Source organism: Lissotriton vulgaris, chromosome 5 (assembly GCF_964263255.1).
Source record: "Lissotriton vulgaris chromosome 5, aLisVul1.2, whole genome shotgun sequence".
Taxonomy (NCBI): domain Eukaryota; kingdom Metazoa; phylum Chordata; class Amphibia; order Caudata; family Salamandridae; genus Lissotriton; species Lissotriton vulgaris.
The window spans coordinates 106,392,058-106,412,723 of NC_141693.1; the positions used below are offsets into that span (position 1 = coordinate 106,392,058).

The 20,666-nt window shown below is 44.5% G+C and overlaps 1 protein-coding gene across 1 annotated transcript in view; it reads left to right on the top strand.

Moving 5' to 3' along the window:
* KCNT1 (potassium sodium-activated channel subfamily T member 1) overlaps nt 1–20,666 on the top strand; it is a 1,005,890-nt gene that overhangs the window by 570,023 nt on the left and 415,201 nt on the right. Inside the window, exon 10 of the mRNA XM_086920997.1 lies at nt 18,026–18,206. Within this exon, the coding sequence (XP_086777123.1) occupies nt 18,026–18,206 (181 nt within the window). The remainder of the gene's footprint in view (nt 1–18,025; nt 18,207–20,666) is intronic.

Genomic DNA, 20,666 nt, shown 5'->3' on the forward strand with positions numbered 1-20,666 from the left:
GCGCTCAAGAATGATTTCTATTAAGGTCAATTGCTCCCTCTTTGCTTTTAAGCAATTTCCACAGTATGTTCGCGCGGGGTTACCATGACGGCAGCAGAATTGCCATTTTTCCTCGTATGTGGCAAGCAGCATAATTCACTAATTAACTGTGCTTACTCTCCTGGTTCAAAATGAGCTGCTTATGTCGAATGCGCTTTGTCCTCTCATATCTGCCTCCTAATTGGCGCTATTAAACGCCTCTCTGTTGATTGCTTTGAGCGCAGACCAAATGTGGATTGTGAATATATTGTATTGTAAATAGTAAGCCTCATGTAGTTGCCGAGCGATCCTGCTTGCCGTTTGAAGCACTGAGCGAGGACTCACCTGGCCTCATAGAGGCGCTATGTGGAGAGACTTCCGGTTGGGTTTTAAAGGTTTCCATATTAAGGCAACAAACTTTATTCCTGCTCTGAATGATCCTATTGACCAGGTTGGACCAGGCGTCGCTGGCTCTGTACAAGGATGACTTCTAGGCAGTTTAAGATAGCAATGAATTGCCATTTACAACTTCTTTGCTGAGGCGAAATTAGACAAAATATATATTGAGTGGTGTATTTGCTGGCGCTCCTGGGTAACCCCTTGACCCTGACGGACATTTTGTAAGACTCCTCCCACAGAAGCTAGTCAGGTGACTCCAAAGTCCTTTCCAGCAGACAGGCAGGTGGAGCACTGCAGAGAATTTCTCCTATAGCGGGAGCATTGGAAAGCGCCACTTTTAACCCCCGGGCAGGTCGAGACACATTTCCTTTCGGATGTATGACATTACAACGCATGCTTTTACCATGCATGCCTTTACAACGCGTTTTTACAACGAAAACCTTTACAACGCATAGCGCTTTGGGGTGCTGGATAGTGAATAGTTTAATTTACTATTCCAACTCCAGTCCCCGTGGACACTAGGGAAGGTGTTGGATAGTAAATTAAACGTATTCCCTATCCTAGAGCGCCCCCAGCGTAATGCGTTGTAATGGTTTGCGTTGTAAAAGTTGCGTGGTAAAGGCACTGCGTGGTAAAAGTTGCATTGTAAAGGATGTTCCCTTCCTTTCTTTTGCTAGTATCTGATGCTGGTTCTTTTTTCTTTATACTTGGTGACAATCGCTGCTTACCAACATGCTGCCATTCTGGGCGTTCTGTTAAGGATGTATAAAACAGATGCAGAGGCCACTTATTAGTAAAAAGGTCGATTAATATCACTTCCTGTGATGTCATCAGGATAGTAAAAGGCTCGGTAATGTCACTTTTGCTCTTCTTTTGGTTTCTCGTAACATCACGACACCTCTGGTATGTTATGTTAAGAGAATTTAGTTTAGCGCATTGGCTCACTCCTGAAGGAGTACCTCGGCGCATAACAGAGTCAAGTTGTTTTTTAAACTTATGAAGTCAGCACAGGAGCAAATGTGTAAAGGAAGGCTGTTCTAGTGGTAAGGGGCTAGCTATGAAAACGATTGATCGCCGGCAGGGACATAGCGGGGCACAGCAGTTTGTCTTTAGATGTCAGGTTTCTACTAGGGCAGTAGTAAGTAAGTTTATCTCATGGAAATACTGGACCATTACCTGCCAGAGATTTATGAGTACTACAGCAACAAATGATCAAATCAAACATTCACCCCTCAGTCCAGAGATCTGGATTAAACCCATCATCAGCCGGACTAGCTTAAATCCAGTAGCACCGCGAGCAAGAGACCCACGACTGGGAATACCCATCCCACTTAGGGTGAAGAGTGCTACAGCAACAAATGATGGACAGAATACTGAGAAAATCATATATTCACCAGAGATCAGGGTTAAATCCATTGATCTTTTGCTCACCATCCCACCCCAGTTTGGACCCAGCCATATGCAAATCAGTCTTGATCCTGCTCCTAATGGTAACAGTCCAGCCCAAACTGCCAAGCTGAGTCTTCACTGGACAGGAACAAAGCATTCTGGGACTGGTTTCAGGGTTGCACCCCTCGACAGCCAGGCTAGCTTGAATCCAGTGGCACAGCGAACAAGGGACCGACGTCTGAGCATGCCCATTCCACTTAGTGCGAAAAGTGCTACAGGAGCAAATTGTCGGCAGAATGCTGAGTAAATCAAACATTCACCCCCCCCTCCCCCCCAAAGAGATCTGGGTTAAATCCATCCTTCTTTTGCTCACTACGCCACACCAGTTTGGACCCAGCCATATGCAAACCCATCTTGACCCTGTTCCTAGTGGGAACAGTCCAGCCCGAACTGCCAAGCCAGGTCCTCACTGGACTGGAAACAAGCATCCTCGGACCAGTGTCCGGGTTCACCTCTCATCAACCAGGCTAGCTTAAATCCAGTCACACAGCAAGCAAGGGACCCACATCTAGGCATACCCATCCCACTTAGGGCGAAAAGTACAACAGCAGCAATTGAAGGACAGAATGCTGATTAAATCAAACATTCACCCCCCAATTCAACAAATCTGGGTTAAATCTATTGTTCTTTTGCTCATTAAGCCACCCCAACCAAAATAAGCACAAAAAAACAGATTGACTTAGGCCCAGATCTTTGTACTGGGGTGAACGTTTGACATTGTTCATGTTAGAACTGGGGGTCTCTAGTTGGCAGAGGTAGGTACCACTGTCCAAATAGGGACCCTTGCTTCTAGTCAGGGTAAGGAGGAACCACTCTTTAGATAACCTCTGCTCACCCCCTTGGTAGCTTGGCACGAGCATTCAGGGCTTTACCAAAGGCAATGTGTAAAGTATTTGTACCAACACTCACAGTAACACAGTGAAAACACCACAAACTGACTCCACAACAATTTAGAAAAATAAAGGTATTTAATCTAAACTACACAAGACCATAATGACAAAATTCCAACATACACAGTTCAAGAATATGGTTGCAATATGTTCTTAAGGTTAGCGATAAAATGATCCACAGTTGCGTCATGTTTGAGCCACAGTACCTTTGTTTACGATAAAAAGTTCCAAGCACAGAAGCTGTAGCGATAGAAAACAAGCGATGCGTTACTCCTGAGACCCTGGGGAGGCGTTAGTGACAGCCCCGCTGCAGCAGCGGACGGGTTGCGACGAATCCGGTCTGTATGGTCTGTATGGGAAGGAAGGCGATGACTTGTATGGATTCCGGTGCGTAGGTTCCGTAGGAAGTTTTCCCTCGCAAAGGCCCGATGCGACGATCTCTGGGGCTTAGTGACGATCTTCTCCTCTCGTGGCCCCTCAAAGCGATGGCTCTGCGACGATGTTCGCAGCGACGTGAAACAGCTCGCAAACCGGCGGTGCGACGGTCTCACCCAGTGATGACAGGCTCTGCGACGATACTCGCAGCAATGATATTTTTCCCGCTAGCGAAGGGTGTGACGGCGGTGGGAATTTCCTCGCACTGACAGTGATGCGCTCCGCAATCGAGCGATGCAATACATTTTCTGTAGCAAAGTCTCTCAAATCTTGGTTTCCAGCTTCCCAACACAGGTACAACATCCAGAGGCACCACAACTGGCCCAAGCACTCTAGGAAAGACAGAGCTCTCTCAGCAGAGCTCAGGAAAGCTGGGGGTGAAGTCCTTTTGTTCCAGGGATTTCAAAACAGGGAGCCAGATCACAACAGGCCCTTGGAGATTCCTTCAAGTAAGGAAACAAAGCAACAACAAAGTCCTTCCCCTCTCCTAGGCAGCAAAGCAACTGCAGGTCAGTCCAGCATCACACAGCAGAGCAGTCCTTCTTCTTCAGTCTACCAGCTTTCTCCTTGGCAGAGGTTCCTTCTTGTTTCCAGGATGATCTAATTTTCTGTAGTCAGGGGTCCTGTACTTATACCCCTAAAAGTCTTTGTTCCCTTTCTGCTGGAGGGCTCTGAGCCCGGTCTGAACCAGTTCTGGGTGTTCCTTGAGCACTTTGTTTTCCTGGCTTCTCCTTTCCTTTCAGAGTGAGGGGCAGGGTCGTCAGCCGCCCAGCAGGAGGTGGAGCCAGCATTGTGGAAGGCAAGCACACCCCTATTCTGGCCCAGTTGCTATCCCCTCCCACCACTCAAGATGAAGATGCAGTCATTCAGCCTAGGGCTGACTCAGCCAGCCTCATGGGGGCTCCCCAGCCTCTGTCACTCTCAAACCAGACAGTCAATTCACAAACAGGCCAAGGCACACAGAAAGGTCAGACAAGAGAACAGCCACTTTCTAAAAGTGTTCTTCTCAAACACAGGATTTAAAAACAACCTTTCCTAAAAGATGTGTTATTAAATTCTGAGTTCAGGGATACCAGACTTTTATGTCCTATCTTGCTCCTATGGGAAGATATGCTGGTAGCCACTGTAGCCAGCATTCCCCATGATAGCCTATGGAGCAAGATAGCCTTACAATAGTGAAAAATGAAAATGGCTGTAATTCACTACCAGAGCATGTCACATGCACAAGTACGTGCTCTACCTTTCACATACACTTCACTCTGCCCATGGGGGTACCTTGGGCCTTCCATAGGGGTGTCCAATGTGCACAGAAAGGGAAGGGTTAGGCCTGGTCAGTGGGGACACTGGCCAGGAGGACATGGCAGCTCACAGACTGCACACAGGCACTGCGGTGGCAGGCCTGAGACACCATTTTAGGGCTACTCGTGTGGGTGGCACAATCAGTGCTGCAGGCCCACTAGTAGCATTTGAATCACCAGCACTGGCCCACTTAGTTCACTTCACTAGGGACTTCTTGGTAACACAAATATGCCAATCATGGACAACCACTTACAATAACAATTTACACAGGGAGCACTCGCACTTTGACACTGAACAGCAGTGGCAAAGTGCCCAAAGCATCTAAACCAGCAAAAACAAAATCCAGCACAGCATCAAAAATACAGGAGGTAGAGGTAAAAAGACAGGGGGAAACCACGCCAAGGATGCCAGGTCTAACAGTTCAGCATTCTGTTCATCAATTGTTCTTTTTGCAAGAGATTTATGATTAAGCAGAAGAGTTTAAACAGGGATCTTTTCCTGACAGCGAGCCTCAGAGCGATACCCTCACTCTAATCCCACAAAGCACTGCCTCATAGTGGAACTACTGCCCCTTATGTACACTCCTCGCATATCACAAACTCACTCATCCTCACCCTGGAGTAGTGGCGTAGCATGAGTACTATGGGCAGTGCTTAATTTGTGCAGGTGGTTCTGGGTTCTGGGCACCAGCACTCATTTTTAGGGCTCGCTGCCGTTAGCAGCGCGAAGCGCTGCCGCAGCGAGTATTATAGTCACCGTGCTCACAGCTAAGGGAGTACAGAGCTGTGCACGAGCGGCTATTGGCCTGTGCTCGAGCCGATTGTGCTCTGTGAACGCGCACGTCTCCGGAAGACGTGCTGCGCCCGAGCTGCCTCCAGCTTGGTTTTTTTGGATCCATTTCGCGGCCGACGCAACTAAACGCTGACGTCTTGTTTTTACTTGCTATTCTAGAAAAATACACATTAACCTGTCATAGTGTTGCCTAAGTGGCAACCCTCGTGGAAATATGCTATGCCCGTATTGCTGTGGTAGTGACTACCGAAGGTCAGCAAACGAAAATGTTTGACGTTCTTCTTTAGAATATTTTCTTTTTACCCTCCACTTGATTGGTTTTAGTTCAGAACTCTTTTGCTTTTGTTTAATGTCTTGTCTTTTTCATCACCCACAGCTTCTCCTGAGATTGAACTGAAAAGGTAAGGTCGAGTCAGTTTTTGGTGGAGGCGGCAGGGAATTTCTAGATTTGTTGTGCAGCCCTCTACCAAACAATGAATAACACGGTTTATTTTATTCCTGAATTTGTCCCCATGACATGACCTGACCTGCCTATAAGACAAAAAAGTGTTGGTCTTCGTAGCGCAGATCATTCAGGCTCCCCTCCTTTACCAAATAAATATTTATTTCTACATTCTTTTTACTTACAGAACTTGAGAGTACTGTTCTGTCCATATGTGAAAAATGTGGCCTGTCCGAACTTGACAGGGTTAATTTAAAGTGTTCCAAGGGAGTGCATAAGCTATTTAATACCATACAACGGAATACAAATGTAATTACTTGCAGGTTAGTATCTTGGCCACATTTTAGTGCTGTGCCAAAATACATTTTTGCTGATGTTTAATAATCGCAGTACAAATGTCATCTACCCAAATATAGCTCTGGCACAAAAATGCGAGATTCAGACAGGAATCTACTTTTACGTCAGTGGAATGCATCTATATGTAAATCTATAAGTACATAAGGTGCAAAGCCTGCTATCTCTCAGCGGCTTTGCTTTAGTTACCGCCTGTTACTTTGGAATTTAACTCGTGCACGCACAGTAGGTTACACCCATATGACATGTCTGCTATCAGATAGAGAAGAACGTGGAGTGATTCACCCAGCAACAACAATTGTACCTCATGTATTGTGTCTGGGCCAGGCCTGTCAGAAAATCGGTGGTCCAAACAGTTATCCTGGGAGGAAGGGGGTTTTAAAATTCTGCTGCCTTATCTCAAGTTGTGTTTCCCCTTAAATTACTGAGTCATGAATGATGCACATTTTCACACTTCTGTAGCTTAATGTTGGTACTACCTACCCATTCTGGATTTGTTATTTGAATTTGAAAACCCTGTTAAATTGCTGCCCACCTTGGTCAGCGACCTTATTCGTCCCCCTGCCTTGCACACTGTTGTCATCAATTGTGTCATTTCAGATTGTATCACTGATGTTATTTGTGATGTCATACAACGGGTCACAAGAGATGTAGTATGTGAGCTAATAAGCAGTGCATAATGAGGACGCGTGTTATAGTTTATTCATTTAACTATAACTGTTGAATTTCTGTGGTGTTTATAGTTGAAAACTTTTTAACAGACATTTTCACCTAACTCTAACGCTACTTTAACCTTTTTCTTTTTTCAGTGAATAAGTCTTTTTTTATATGAAGGAAGATATTACCATACTTAGAAAAATGTCACTTTGAACTGATTTTTTCAGTGAATTTCGACGGCTTTGTAATGTTAAGTAATAGATTATTACCATACCTTACTATACCGACCCTGTGCTGTACACACCTTTGACGTGTTGGTTGCAGTGCCTTTTTTTGTTTTTGCGATTTCATGGATCCCCTATTCCCATAAGTCACACGGGGTCCTCGCTGGCCATTTTGATGGATCTGTGGTTTTTGGAATCTTGAACCCCTACCCTGCCTACTGATACGTTTTTTTTCTCTAAGACACAGAGATCGAGTCCAGGAGTTCTAAAATGGTGGCCAGAACCTCAAGATCAGATGGTGTAGTTTGAACTCGTTAAATCGCAGATTAGGTGTAAATCCTCTGCAAAAGTACAGAGTTGTGAAATATACATACATTTTGAATCTTAATTTCTCAAAAACTACTGAACAGATTTACACCAAATCACAAGCACACTTTCTGGGTATAGATCTAGCATTACTGTCACCAGAACCCAAAGATGGCAATATAGGACCATATTACACGGTCATCTGTTACATATGTTTATATTACGTGTTTATTTGGGGGCATTTCGCTTTAGAAAGCTATTTACTTCAAAGTGCAGTTACCAACGAACACTTGTACTTAGAATGTATAGGTGTTAGTTTCCACCCTCCATGAATATAACAATGGGCAATGGTGAGGGATTTATACAATTCTGCAGATGCACCATTTACTACAGAATTTACTACAAAATTGTGGATTTACATTTGCCACATAATTTTCCTCATAATTTGCAGATTTCACAAAACAAATTCTAGCTAAAATGAATGAAAATAATGCTTACAGAAAATTCACGGCATCATGTAGTTTCTTTGCCTCATAATTTAGGTAACTGTGTCGCCTAAATGTATTTAACACCATCGCTGCTGATGGTATCCTTCTCCTGTGCTGGGCCCTAATGAAAATGGGTGTGCTCATGATGAGCTCAGCTCGTCATGAGCACACAAGAAGTATACCTCATGACGAGCTGAGCTCGTCATGAGCATCGAAGGTGATAAATATGCTGTATAATCCCCATATAAATTAAAAGCCCTGTAGAGTTCTTTGGGAACTGGGTGTTGTCATTATGATGATGAAACCCATACTTCACAGGAAACTGTAAACTATTCACAAGTACGGCCAGGCTGTGCATAATGGATGTCGAAAGGAAAATAAGGTTCCACAAGGTGTCCTAAGTCCCACCCTAATTATGGAGCTTATTTATACACCAGTCCAAAGGGAGAATGTCTAGTTGAGAGGGTCTTTCCACCTCTTAACCTAAAGTGGGGGAGCAGAGAGTTGCGCTGATTGGAAATTGGTAATTTCTTGGCATATGAACCATTTCCGTTCAGCTCTGAATAAACCACTTATTTTTTAGGTCTCGCATAGCGAAAGACCTATTGTTGCCGACTTGCCGGGAATGCTGGACAGGGAATGGGCACGCGCTTTCCCTCGGCGATTTCACCTCGTGGGCGGGCACGTCCAGCCCTGCGCCGTGCACATCTCCTGTTCCACATTCCCAGCAAGTCAGCCTCTCTCAATCGCGCGCGCACACACCCACACTCACGCATGCACACACGCACCCACACACACGCATGCACACACGCACACCGCATGCACACACACCCCCCTTACCTCACCGGGCTCTTGTCGCTGCACTCGATCTGCTGTCCTTTCGTCTACTCGGTGTTGGCTGTCTTCGCCCTTTAGCTTAGGCCTGCACTATCGAGGAGGGCAGGAGGCGCGCATCCCCCAATGCCAGAATGACTAATGTCCCCTCACTACCCTCCCCAGCCCCTCGTGCCCCTTCCCACCCCGCTCTGAAAAGGAGTCCCCGGGAGGGCGGGTTTAATTGCTCTCTGGGGACTGCGCGCGCCACTCACCCTGCCTGGAAAGAAAGATGAGATAGAAAGAGGATAGGCGGCTGGCAAGAACAACACTGAGACAAAGGAGCAGCGGCTTAGAGGGGTTTCCTTCACCTCAGACCTAGCCAATGATGAAGGACCCCGCCGCGTCGGGCATTCCCGTGCCAAAATATCTCCCACACTGACTATGGGATAGAATGTGGCACATTTACCCAGCTGGTGGGGCGGGGGATTTGTGTGCTTGAAGTTGCTTAGCAGAGCCACGGATACTTAACAAATGAGCAGAGTACACCATGGAGATGTGGATATGTGCTATTGAAAATGCCGAAGGCGCCAGCCCACACGTTCCCAAATACAATGTGCGTTTTGTACATGAAGTTAGTTGCTTCTTGTAATGTGTGCGTGGACGCTGCAGTAAAAAAACTGGATGTGGCATAACGGCCGGAGCTGCCGACCTTGGAGCTGGGTTACCGGGTTCGAGCCTCGTCTTCGACTCCACATCCTGTGGTTCTGAGCAAGTCACATAATCTCCCGGTGCCTAGCAACACCTTCAGGTCGAGTTCGTGCTATATAAAACTGCAAAAAGCAAAACAAAGTGTGAGTTTAACTTCATAGGGCTTTTCCCCGGCATGCCAAAGCGGCTTTCCTGTGACTTTAATCATAGGTACCTCTTAGCATCGCTGATTGGATGCATAGTGATTCTCAAAAGAGGCCATGCCGAATTCTAGGCCTGCGTGCTGTATTTCGTGCCAGTGTGGTGCTGGGCCACAGCTGATGACAGGCATCCACTCACGTGACACATGTTTGCTCTCGGGTTACTTGGCGCCATGGCCTGTGGCATCACTGATTAATTTCTTGCACACACAACACACACAGGATGCCTGGTAATACGATTTATGATTACAAAGTGACGTTATTACAGAATTCTGCTCCCTCTGAATGAACTCAGGTCCCCTGAAAAGTTCTATTAGTTCACTGAAAAAGCAGGTTACAGGCATGGTTTAATCGTTTATGATACGGCCTTTTTGTAAAACGCTTTCTATGGCTGATGGGCCGCTGAAGTGCTTTGTGAATGGGTAGGTTGCTCGCTCCTCCCTAGAGGCCAAGTGCTAGATTTAACCTAGTTAAGTTTACAAATAGTCGTCCGCTGAATTAGTTTATTGCGAGTGTAGCAACATTGCAGACAGATTTTAAACTATTGTACAAGTTGCACGTGAGTGTTACCCTGTTAGTTGGTATGTTTTTAGATTGGATAATTAACAGCGTGTGTTAAACATTTACTCTTTGGTTATGAGTATTGTAATTATATGGTTTGTTTCATAGGCCTCAGGGTGGGGGTCCTATGCATCAGACATGCTAGGATCAGGCAAGGTCCTGGCTGTACAGGTTTTTCTGCAGTAGTATGGTCCGGATTGTTAAAGATAATCTTTTATGACATGCTGTCTGTTTTGTTGTGGGTAGTGGGATGGTCGTGTAGACAGACCTCCAGATGGCGCCAGACACCTTGTTTTCTCTTTCCCTTAAGTACTTTTTTTAATACTTAGAAACAGGTGCTGCAATGCACATACAGGAGAGAGTTAAGAATGCACTCTGACGCTCAGGGGCTGGAACATTGTGGGCTGCCTGAAACTGAATTCCTTCAGCTGCTGGTAATGTATATCAGCGGGTTAATGCGCATACTGCAGAGCTCAGCTTGCAACCTTAAAGGAATCTACTGGCTCAGCCTTTCATCCTTCCTTAGTGTCACTAAGCTGGACAAATCCCTGTGCCTAATAATCATCGAGGCAGTACAGCTTCTCCTCTGCACTAGTAACTTAAGAAATCTTATCGCCCTCACTCTATCTATTGCCCTCACTCTATCTATCTATTGCCCTCACTCTTATCTATCGCCCTCACTCTATCTATCGCCCTCACTCTATCTATCGCCCTCACTCTATCTATCGCCCTCACTCTATCTATCGTCCTCACTCTATCTATCTATCGCCCTCACTCTGTCTATCGCCCTCACTCTATCTATCTATCTATCTATCTATCTATCTATCTATCTATCTATCTATCTATCTATCTATCTATCTATCTATCTATCTATCTATCTATCTATCTATCTATCTATCTATCTATCTATCTATCTATCTATCTATCTGTCACTCTCACTCTATCTATTGCCCTCACTCTATCTATCACCCTCACATTATCTATCTATTGCCCCCACTCTATCTATCGCCCCCACTCTATCTATCGCCCCCACTCTATCTGTCTATCGCCCTCACTCTATCTGTCTATCGCCCTCACTCTATCTGTCTATCGCCCTCACTCTATCTGTCTATCAGCCTCACTCTATCTGTCTATCAGCCTCACTCTATCTGTCTATCAGCCTCACTCTATCTGTCTATCAGCCTCACTCTATCTGTCTATCAGCCTCACTCTATCTGTCTATCAGCCTCACTCTAATCTATCGCCCTCACTCTTATCTATCGCCCTCACTCTTATCTATCGCCCTCACTCTTATCTATCGCCCTCACTCTTATCTATCGCCCTCACTCTTATCTAGCGCCCTCACTGTTATCTATCGCTCTCACTCTATCTATCTATTGCACTCACTCTATCTATCTATTGCACTCACTCTATCGCATCACCACAGAATCACTCAGCACCACCACAGCATCACTCAGGGGCAACACAACATCACTATGCGCTACCACAGCATCACTGAACGCCACCGCATCACTCAGCGCCACCACAGCATCAATCTGTGCAACCATTCAACAACAACTGGTTCAAATATGTTCTCTCAATGTTTCAAGCTTTATTACACATGTCACAAAAAAGATGTTAATATTTCTCTTCTGTTCTTGGATTTTCGTCACAATAAAATACACTGAACATAATCTTCACAAAAGTTATTTACAAAACTTTAAGCTAATGCCATTATAAATAACAATAACTTTTATTTAAGTATTAATTAAAAAAAAAATAAAAGCCATTGTTATTTGTAATATCAATACATCTAAGTCACGTAAATACAACACATATTGCATTACAAATGCTAAGGTGTCACATTTGCGAAAGTTAAAACTATTGGCATTGTAAATGACAAAGCTATTAATTTCGCTATTTTCAAAACTAACACATAAATAAAAAATGTGTCATTTACAATACCAATAGCTCAAACTTAACTAATGCGAGACCTATTGCATTGCAAATGCTTGTTGTGAACTGACATTTATTTGTCATCTTCACACTTTGACCCAGCACAAGAGAGAGAGAGAGAGAGAAAGACAGAAATGCGATAATAAAAGAGGAAGCAAAAGATAGAATATTACTGTCAAAGAGAGAAAACAGGTATAAAAGAACCTGTAAAGCTCAGTAAAAGAGACAGGAAGTGTATTGTGGAGGAATGACATTCACAAGGTGAAATCCAAACTATGCTTTCTTTATATTCACCATTCCTTATGTTTGGCAACACCTGTGGCGGGTTCCTAATAAAAACTCCGGCCCCATGCACCACTTGCTTTATAAATTAAACCCCATGGTCCCCAATGCAAGAAAGAAAGATATCCCCAGAACCCACCATGGGAAGTAGTAGAGAGCCATGATTAGGGTGCAGAGGGCCCTTCTATCGTCTACATCTGTGAGCCTCTGTAGGTGCATCACCACCTTCCTATGATGCTTCCACAGAATAGTAATTATATAGGGCTGTTGTCTGTCCTTTTCTCAGCACTGAAGTAACAGTTGTTATCATTACTAACATTTTGTATTTGATACCAGTGAGGCTGCACTTATCATGATCAGATCTGTTGATAACATCAGAGAGAACTTTACCACCTGGGGCCGTATTATACATTGTGGCACATTTTCCTAGTTAGTGGTGGGCGCACGTCTCAAAAGGTGCGCTAACAAGGAGAGTGCACCATATTAGATTGAATGCTCTGCCCCCAGGGCAGACGCGAACTTGTATGGCTCTCGGGGAAGTGCAATGAAGTGAAATATGGAGCAGCGTTGAAGCAGCCGCTCCATGTTTCACTGTGGAGGTGGCAACCTGCCTGCACTTTTAAGAGGGATGAGAGATCCGGTGGCAGGCTGTTGCAGGAGTTTGCATTATTTGCAGGGCTTTACCAATTTATAATGAATACTAGCAGCCCGTCCCGACGTTGTCCGGGTATGAATTGCTGCCGGCCAGTAGTATATTGTTTTGTAGGATTTTGTTTTGATAGCATTTCTTATCTGTGACAGGCCTGTGAAACGCTCCGATTCACAGTGCACTGCTGATGCACTTAAGAGTGCGCGTTCAGTAGTGTGTGAACTCGAGTTTCCCTACTTTATTTTTCCTTGCAATATTATATAGCGCGAACTCGACAACATGGCATGAGCACAATTTACATTACAGAAGAACACATTCATTTGTGGTAGGCACGGGGAGGCAAAGCGATTTGCCTGGAATCACAGGATGTTGAGCTGATGCCGAGATTCGAACGTAGCTCCCCAGCTCTAAAGTTCGCAATTCTAGAACTTGTGGCGGGAGGTGTGTTTAAAAGTGTATGTCGGTGCTGGCCATCAATGAGAGAGACCTGTGCATTTTTCAAATGGGTGGTGAAAAAATATGAGTATGATGCTGGAGATGTGGGCCGCCGTGCCACCAATGTACTTACCGGGGAGGGTAAACACCCATTATTCCGCAACTTTCTTTCCGCATGCCATCACTCCACATACTTTCATTACAAAAGTACCATGACTCCGCAATGCCATTATAACGCATGGCATTACATTTTATATGCTTTTACCATGCATACATTTACAACGAAATTCATGTAAATGCATGAATGGTAAAAGCATGTTTTTTTATGTTTGGATAAGGTAAGTATGGGTATAGGCGTATATGTTTTGGGGTGTTTGGGTATTTTAAGGGTTCAGCTATAGTTTTGGGTTATGGGGTACAGGGGTAGTTTTAGGGTTTAGGGATATGTATGGGTTTTGGGGTACAGGGGAATTTTTAGGGTTCAGGGCTAGGTTTGGGTTTTGGGGTATAGTGGTATTTTTAGGGTTCAGGGGTAGATTTGGGTTTTGGGGTACAGGGGTATTTTAAGGGTTCAGGGCTAGGTTTGGGTTTTGGGGTACAGGGGTATTTTTAGGGTTCAGGGCTAGGTTTGGATTTTGGGGTACAGGGGTATTTTAGGGTTCAGGGGTAGGTTTGGATTTTGGGATACAGGGTTATTTTTAGGGTTCAGGGCTAGGTTTGGGTTTTGGGGTACAGGGGTATTTTTAGGGTTCAGGGGTAGGTTTGGGTTTTGGGGTACAGGGGTATTTTTAGGGTTCAGGGGTAGGTTTGGGTTTTGAGGTACAGGGGTATTTTTAGGTTTCAGGGCTAGGTTTGGGTTTTGGGGTACAGGGGTATTTTTAGGGTTTAGGGATAGGTTTGGGTTTTGGGGTACAGGGTATATTTATAGGGTTAAGATGGGTTAGTGTTTAAGGGTGTTGGGGTATTTTAAGGAGTAAGGGTGGGTTATGATTATGGGGTGCAAGGGTATTTAAAGGGAGCAGGGTGGGATTAGCACACGATATGAGACATGGCATGAAGGGTGGAATGTACCACACGCCCTCAGCGTTTGTCACGCCCCCAGCACACGCCCACAGCACAACGCAGACACGCCCACAAGGGACTACTTTGCTGGCACTGTTCTTTTACCTTTTAAATGTATATGGTGGGCGTCTGCATAGCCTATGTCCTTCTGCTGCAACTGCCCTTTCCAAGGCTGTATTGGGTGTTGTAATTGGTGCTGTGGTTCCTGAGATTACCCGCCTCAAAGGTTTGGGCTCTCTCTTTATTTTATTAGTATAGATTAGTATAGATGAATGAGTATTAGGTAACCCTGGAGCATGAATTGAGATGCCGGGGGTGGTTGCCAGTTTTTTATCCGTTGAACTCAGGTTTTTTATATTAAAGACACCGATTAAAGAACAGCCACTTTGTCATCACGTGATAGAGGTGCAGTCAGACTTCATTCCTGTTGTCCAAAGGCATTTGCCTAGTCATAAACAAATCCTATGTTTCTATTTGAACTCAAAGTACAAGATTTGTCTTTTGTAGATAATTACAAAGCAAAATAGGTTTTATTAGTTGTTAAAATACAATAAAAAAAATGTATGCTACTGGACTATGGTGTAAGAGATGTGGCTATGAACAAATGCATCTTTGACGCCAAAAATGGCCACTTAAACAGGCTCATCAGCAGTAATTTAAAATCAAGATAACTACAATGATTTGAGATCTGAAAACTCAATCAGGGTATTGTAAGCATGCTTCTCACCTGTGAGGGTCTCAAGGCACTGGGGAGGGGGGGTCCGCATGTCCGTTCAGCCAAAGAGCCAGGTCTTGAGGGTCTTCCTGAAGGTGTTCACGGAGGGGGGTGCGTCTGATGTCTGCTGGTAGCTCGTTCCAGGTTTAGGCTGAAATGTGAGAGGATGATCTTCCGCCTGCTCTGGCTCTATGGATGTGCAGGGTTTCAGCTAGTGCGAGGTTGGCAGATCGGAGGTTTCTTTTGGGTACTTGGAAGTTTATTCTATTGTTGAGGTATTTGGGTCCGTTGTTGTGTAGGCATTTGTAGGTGTGAGTGAGGATTTTGAAAGTGACTGTTCTCCACGGGGAGCCAGTGGAGCCTCTGTAGGTGTTGGCTGATGTGTTCGTGCTGGGGGATGCCGAGGACGAGTCTGGCTGCGGTGTTCTGTATTGTCTGGAGTTTGTGGAGTAGGGACTTGTTGATGCCGGCGTAGAGAGCGTTTCCATAATTAGGCAATTATTAGAGTTAGCAACAAGAAAGAGAGAGAGATCGGTGCACAAACAGGACATTCCTAGTGCACTAATTTGTAAATTAACCCTGGGCGAAGCACTACGCTACGCTCGCGGAGTTTGCGAAGTTTGTGCAACTTCGCACTACGCGAGCTGCACGTAGCACAGTGCGAACACGCGTAGTGCAGCGCTAATTTTTTGCTTGTTCGCGGTCCTGAACGTCATGTTCGCGACCGCGAGCAAGCAAAATGACATCCCGGCGAGATTCTCAACGCGGGGAGGTAAGGTTTCTCATTGTGAGTGGTTGCGCATGCTCGCGACCGCTCTCAATGAGAAACTACCAGTTCGCGTTGAGAAAGCTGCAGCTCGAGTAATAATCTACTCGAGCAGCAGAAAACTACAGCTCGCACTGTGCAAGATGCCATTTTCAATGATTGCACAGTGCCGGATGCTTGTCCGCACTGTGCAATCATGGAAAACACATCTTGCACAGTGCGAACATGCTACTACGCAGCTCGCGTAGTGCTACGTGAAGTTTGCGTAGTGCGAAGTGCACTTCGCGTAGCTTCGCGTAGCGCTACTTCGCGAACTACGCCCACCCTTATTGTAAATGTTGATAAACTCTGTTTTTATTAATAGTGCAAAATGTTCATTTAATAAGTCAATTTCAGGCCCAATTAAAAATATATTGAATCATAAGGTTGATATGCATAGTATAAGCAGCCAACCAAATTATCAGAATGTATTAAACCTTTTTGGCTCCATAAAAATTATAACAAGGTGTGCATACCTGTGTTTGATGAGTTAGCACATTAAAGATGGTCTTATTGTCGTTGTCAGTGCTTATTCTCCATCTGTTTAGGAAAGGGTGCTTACTTTGAGCCAGTGGTTTCTGTTGCTCAGCACAGACACTTAATTGTCAACACCAGCACTTATGACAGTCTGCCACACGGTGACACTGTTTGTCTAATTTAGAGATGAACCGAACAGTAGTTATTTATTGATTTAATATGCATTAAAATGACTAATATCTGTGCCCAAGCCATTCTTATAGCTCTGGGGGCCTGGAATAGCCTTAACTGGCACACTTCTAGGAGTGTGGTGGTTAGTTGTTATGATGGTTCGTCATTGGCAACACTTGTAGGGCAACGGGTGGTGCAAGCTGAAGTGGCTTCCTGACGAGGGCCCTTGCACTTATTTTGTTACAAATTAGGCACTGCCGGTCATTCTGGGATTGCTTTCTTACCTGCCTGTTGAGGTAGTGGCAACTGAAACCGTGTTTCATGAGACCATATTCTCAGTTTCTTCCTATGCACACTACAGCTCGCAGATTATCTTATATTTCTGATTTCACATACATTCCTTCCATTTCCCTTGCTCCTCACCCCACTAAGTGAGATTCTTCTGTTGGTGCATGTTCAATGTGCCACGTTAACTCTCTGAGTCAATCTGGATTGGAATTTGTTAATATGCTCCTGCAGGTTTACACCCTTTTATTGGTACTGATTTGCAAATGTTTCACATTTTCAGAGGATTTAAAGAGCATTACAAATGTGCAAGAAAAAGCAGGACACGTTTTGTGAATTTCTCATTACCCACAGTGTTATGAATTTTTGGGGGGTTCAAAGCAAGTATAAAGGCCACTCTCCTGACACTTCCCAGGGGTCTCATTTGAGTGCCCCCGATTCTGGGACATTAAGACTGCAGACAGTAAATACCAATATGTCAGCGTGGGGCCTTTGCTGGGTGTGTTATTCTCTCCTAAATCGAGATGTTTGTGCTCCCAGTGAGTGATAACCTCCAATATCATTGTTTACAACACCCTAAAGAACACATGTTCCCTCTTTTGAGCAGTTGCTCACATTTCACCAGCATTTTATTGGTAAAATGTGAAAGGGGCAAATAATTAGACGTGCCCTAGTTTGTAATTATGAATACTGAATGTCTGTACATTTGGGGGGAATTCTGTAGTTTTTTCTGACATCTCCTCTTATTAAATTCTCACGTTCTGAAATTGCCAATCAGGCTCTGGGAAATTTGTGCTACAGTTAAAAAATGTTTTTCGAATCACCCCTAGAAACCCTTGAATTCCTTCCATTGCCAATAAATCTTCTATTTAGCAATCAATGCTGTGCATTGATATGTCAATGCCTTCATAACTCCTAAACAATAGGTCACTCTGGCATCCAATTATACAAATCTTGAAATTAAGATGAAATGTTTCTGCAGTGTAAAGTATGGAGCAGGATGTCTTCAATTTGGGGGTGAGGGGCTACAAAGGTTTAAGGTATTGAAAAAATGTCATATAAGGTAATTCATTACGTAGGGATGTAAGGAACGTCGGAATTATACCTTGAGAAAGTTACTCCATTCAAGCCAGCACCATGTTTACAATGCGCTTGTAATTGTGTTTTTCAGCACTTGTGGCATCCAGCACCTGGAGAGAGCGGGCAACAACCTCTCCCTCTTCAAGTCCTTGTACTTCTGCATCGTCACCTTCTCTACCGTTGGCTATGGAGACGTCACACCCAAGATCTGGCCGTCACAGCTTCTGGTGGTGATCATGATCTGTGTCGCCTTGGTGGTTCTCCCACTACAGGTAAGCGTCTGCGAAGCAGTGTTTGGATGGGGTATGAGGGATTCAACAGACTATAGATGCACCTCCAGGTGGAACTTCTTTCCAACTCTGTTCAAATCCAGTGCAAGTCAGAAGTAGCAACCATCCATTCCAATCTCTTTCTTCTTAATATTTGATCCTCTTGCAAAGATTGGAGGGAGAGGCAACCGGCTTGATTGGAAGCAGTCTGTACTCTATGTATGTTTCTAAATTGGGATTATTTCTCCTGCACAGTCTTCCTTTATAATGGTAACCTCTGCAGTGCCAAAAAGGCTCCTCATAATTGTTAAACAAACTTTGTTCTTTTGATCTTATTTGTTTATCATATGCGGACAGCACACAACCTGTGATCAGCGTGAGAGAAGACATTTCCTCCTCCCAACAACACTTAAGGACGGCCTATGTTTTATTGTCAGGTCGATGCTCTGTATCCCACAGCTGTTCCCCTTTGATGTGAATGAAGTTTGTATCCTTGTCAATATCTCCAGTATCCTGACATAGGAGTGTGGCCTACAGAATCAGGCCATCCATCTTATCTCAACCAACATATAGTGTTTGTGTCCTTTTTTATTTCACGTGTACTGTAAAACCCCACACCAACAAGGTCACTTCCATCTGTCAATTTCTCTTGAAGATCCTACCCAAAAGAATGTGCCCTTTATCCCATCTGTGCTCCATCAAACTATCCAGGCTACTATTTTCTGCCACCTGGACTACTTCAACTCTGTCTAGTAGGACCTTCTCAAATACCTACTATTGCTGCTTCTAGTCACTAAGAACTCATTGCCCCCCTCATTTTGGATGAGTAAATGCTTGCATAATCTCATCATATCTGGCAGACTCCCATTGACTGCCTTTAGCAAGTTGCACCCTTTTCAGGCAGCTTTGCATCTGCCACTGTGCAGTTTTTATAAAAGTCCCATAAACATTTGTCAGAGGTTTGTAAAATAATCAGCTAATTGCATCATTTGTTCTTCCGCATCTCTCTTGTAACCATCGTTCGCAAAAGAAGGATCCATCGGGCTCCCAGGTATTCTAATGGCTAGTGGTCAAAATACAAAAATCTCTTCCTTCTGTTCTTGCACAGATTCAAATACACCTCACAAAGGTTCCAAGAGCTTCGAGGTTAAGTTAGAAGCTACACTGTGTTGGTTGCATTTGGTTGTTAAAGTGTGGGTTTATCGAGCAGCCTATATCAGAAGAGTTTGAGTTTGGGCATGATGTCATGGGGGTGCACATCATGTATTGTAGCAAACTTGTGTTTGCACTTAAGTTTGGAGTGAAGCAGATAGATGTAACTGATATAGAACTGATTTGGCATACTCCTACCAACTGTGTGTAAGAAGCTACTCTGTTTATTGTACATGGTTAGTAGAGTGCAAGGTTTTAGAGTGAGCTATGTGGGAAGAGTTTGGGCTTCAGGCATTCTATCAAGGGAGCTGCAGCAAACTGTAGTTTGAACTTTTTAACATACAGAGACCTACATGTGTATAACCAAACTGTAAGAAATTGGGTTACTGTTTGACCAGGGTAAAACCCTACTCAAGCATCACCCACAGTCCTTGTCAGGGTGAAGTCACAAGGAAACCCCAAATTAATCTGTGCTCAACTCTCTGGTATCTTGGCACGAAGCAGTCAGGCTTAACTCAGAGGTAATGCATAAAGTATTTGTGCAACACTTCAACTAGTAAAAAAGTGGTTCACACCACAAGAAAAATCCCACACCAATTTAGCTAAATTTAGTACGTTTTAATAAATAAAACATGACCAAAACAGCAAAACTCTAATCAGTAGAACCAGAGATATTACATTTTAAAGATTTAAGTGAAAATAGCACCAAAAAGCACAAAGCGTCAATTGTCGATATCTGGTCACGTCAGACTGGGACAAAGTCACAAGTTCAGTCCAATTGCAGTGGAGCCCAGGCCCGCTACAGGGGCCCAGTTAAGCCTGCTGAACAAGAGTAGCTTAAATCCTGATTGTGAAACATTGCTAGGTCCAGCATCGACGACGTGTCATGCCTCTGAGACGATGCAATGTCCACGCCGGAGATGCATCATGCAGCGTCGGTTCTGGGGAGCTGCAATGCTGCAAAGTGAGGTTCTGCATCATTATTCCGGAGGCCACCGGTGATGGAAGCTTGCAATGCAAAGGCCTGCATTGAGGATGCATAATACACCTGCTTGTCTTGAAGAGACTGCAGGGCTTGCAATGCGAGGCAAAGTCCTGCGTCATTTTCGAGACTGCTGTCGATGATAGGCCTGCAATGCGAGGGCTTGCATTGGTTATGCATTGTGCAGAAACAGTTCTGATGAGGCTGTGGGCTGCATGGTCGAAAAACTGGGAAAATCCTCACAGCAGAGGCCATGCATTATTTCTGCTCATGATTGCATCACGCATCAGAGGGGTTTCATAGGTTTTGCTGGATCCACAGATGGGTTC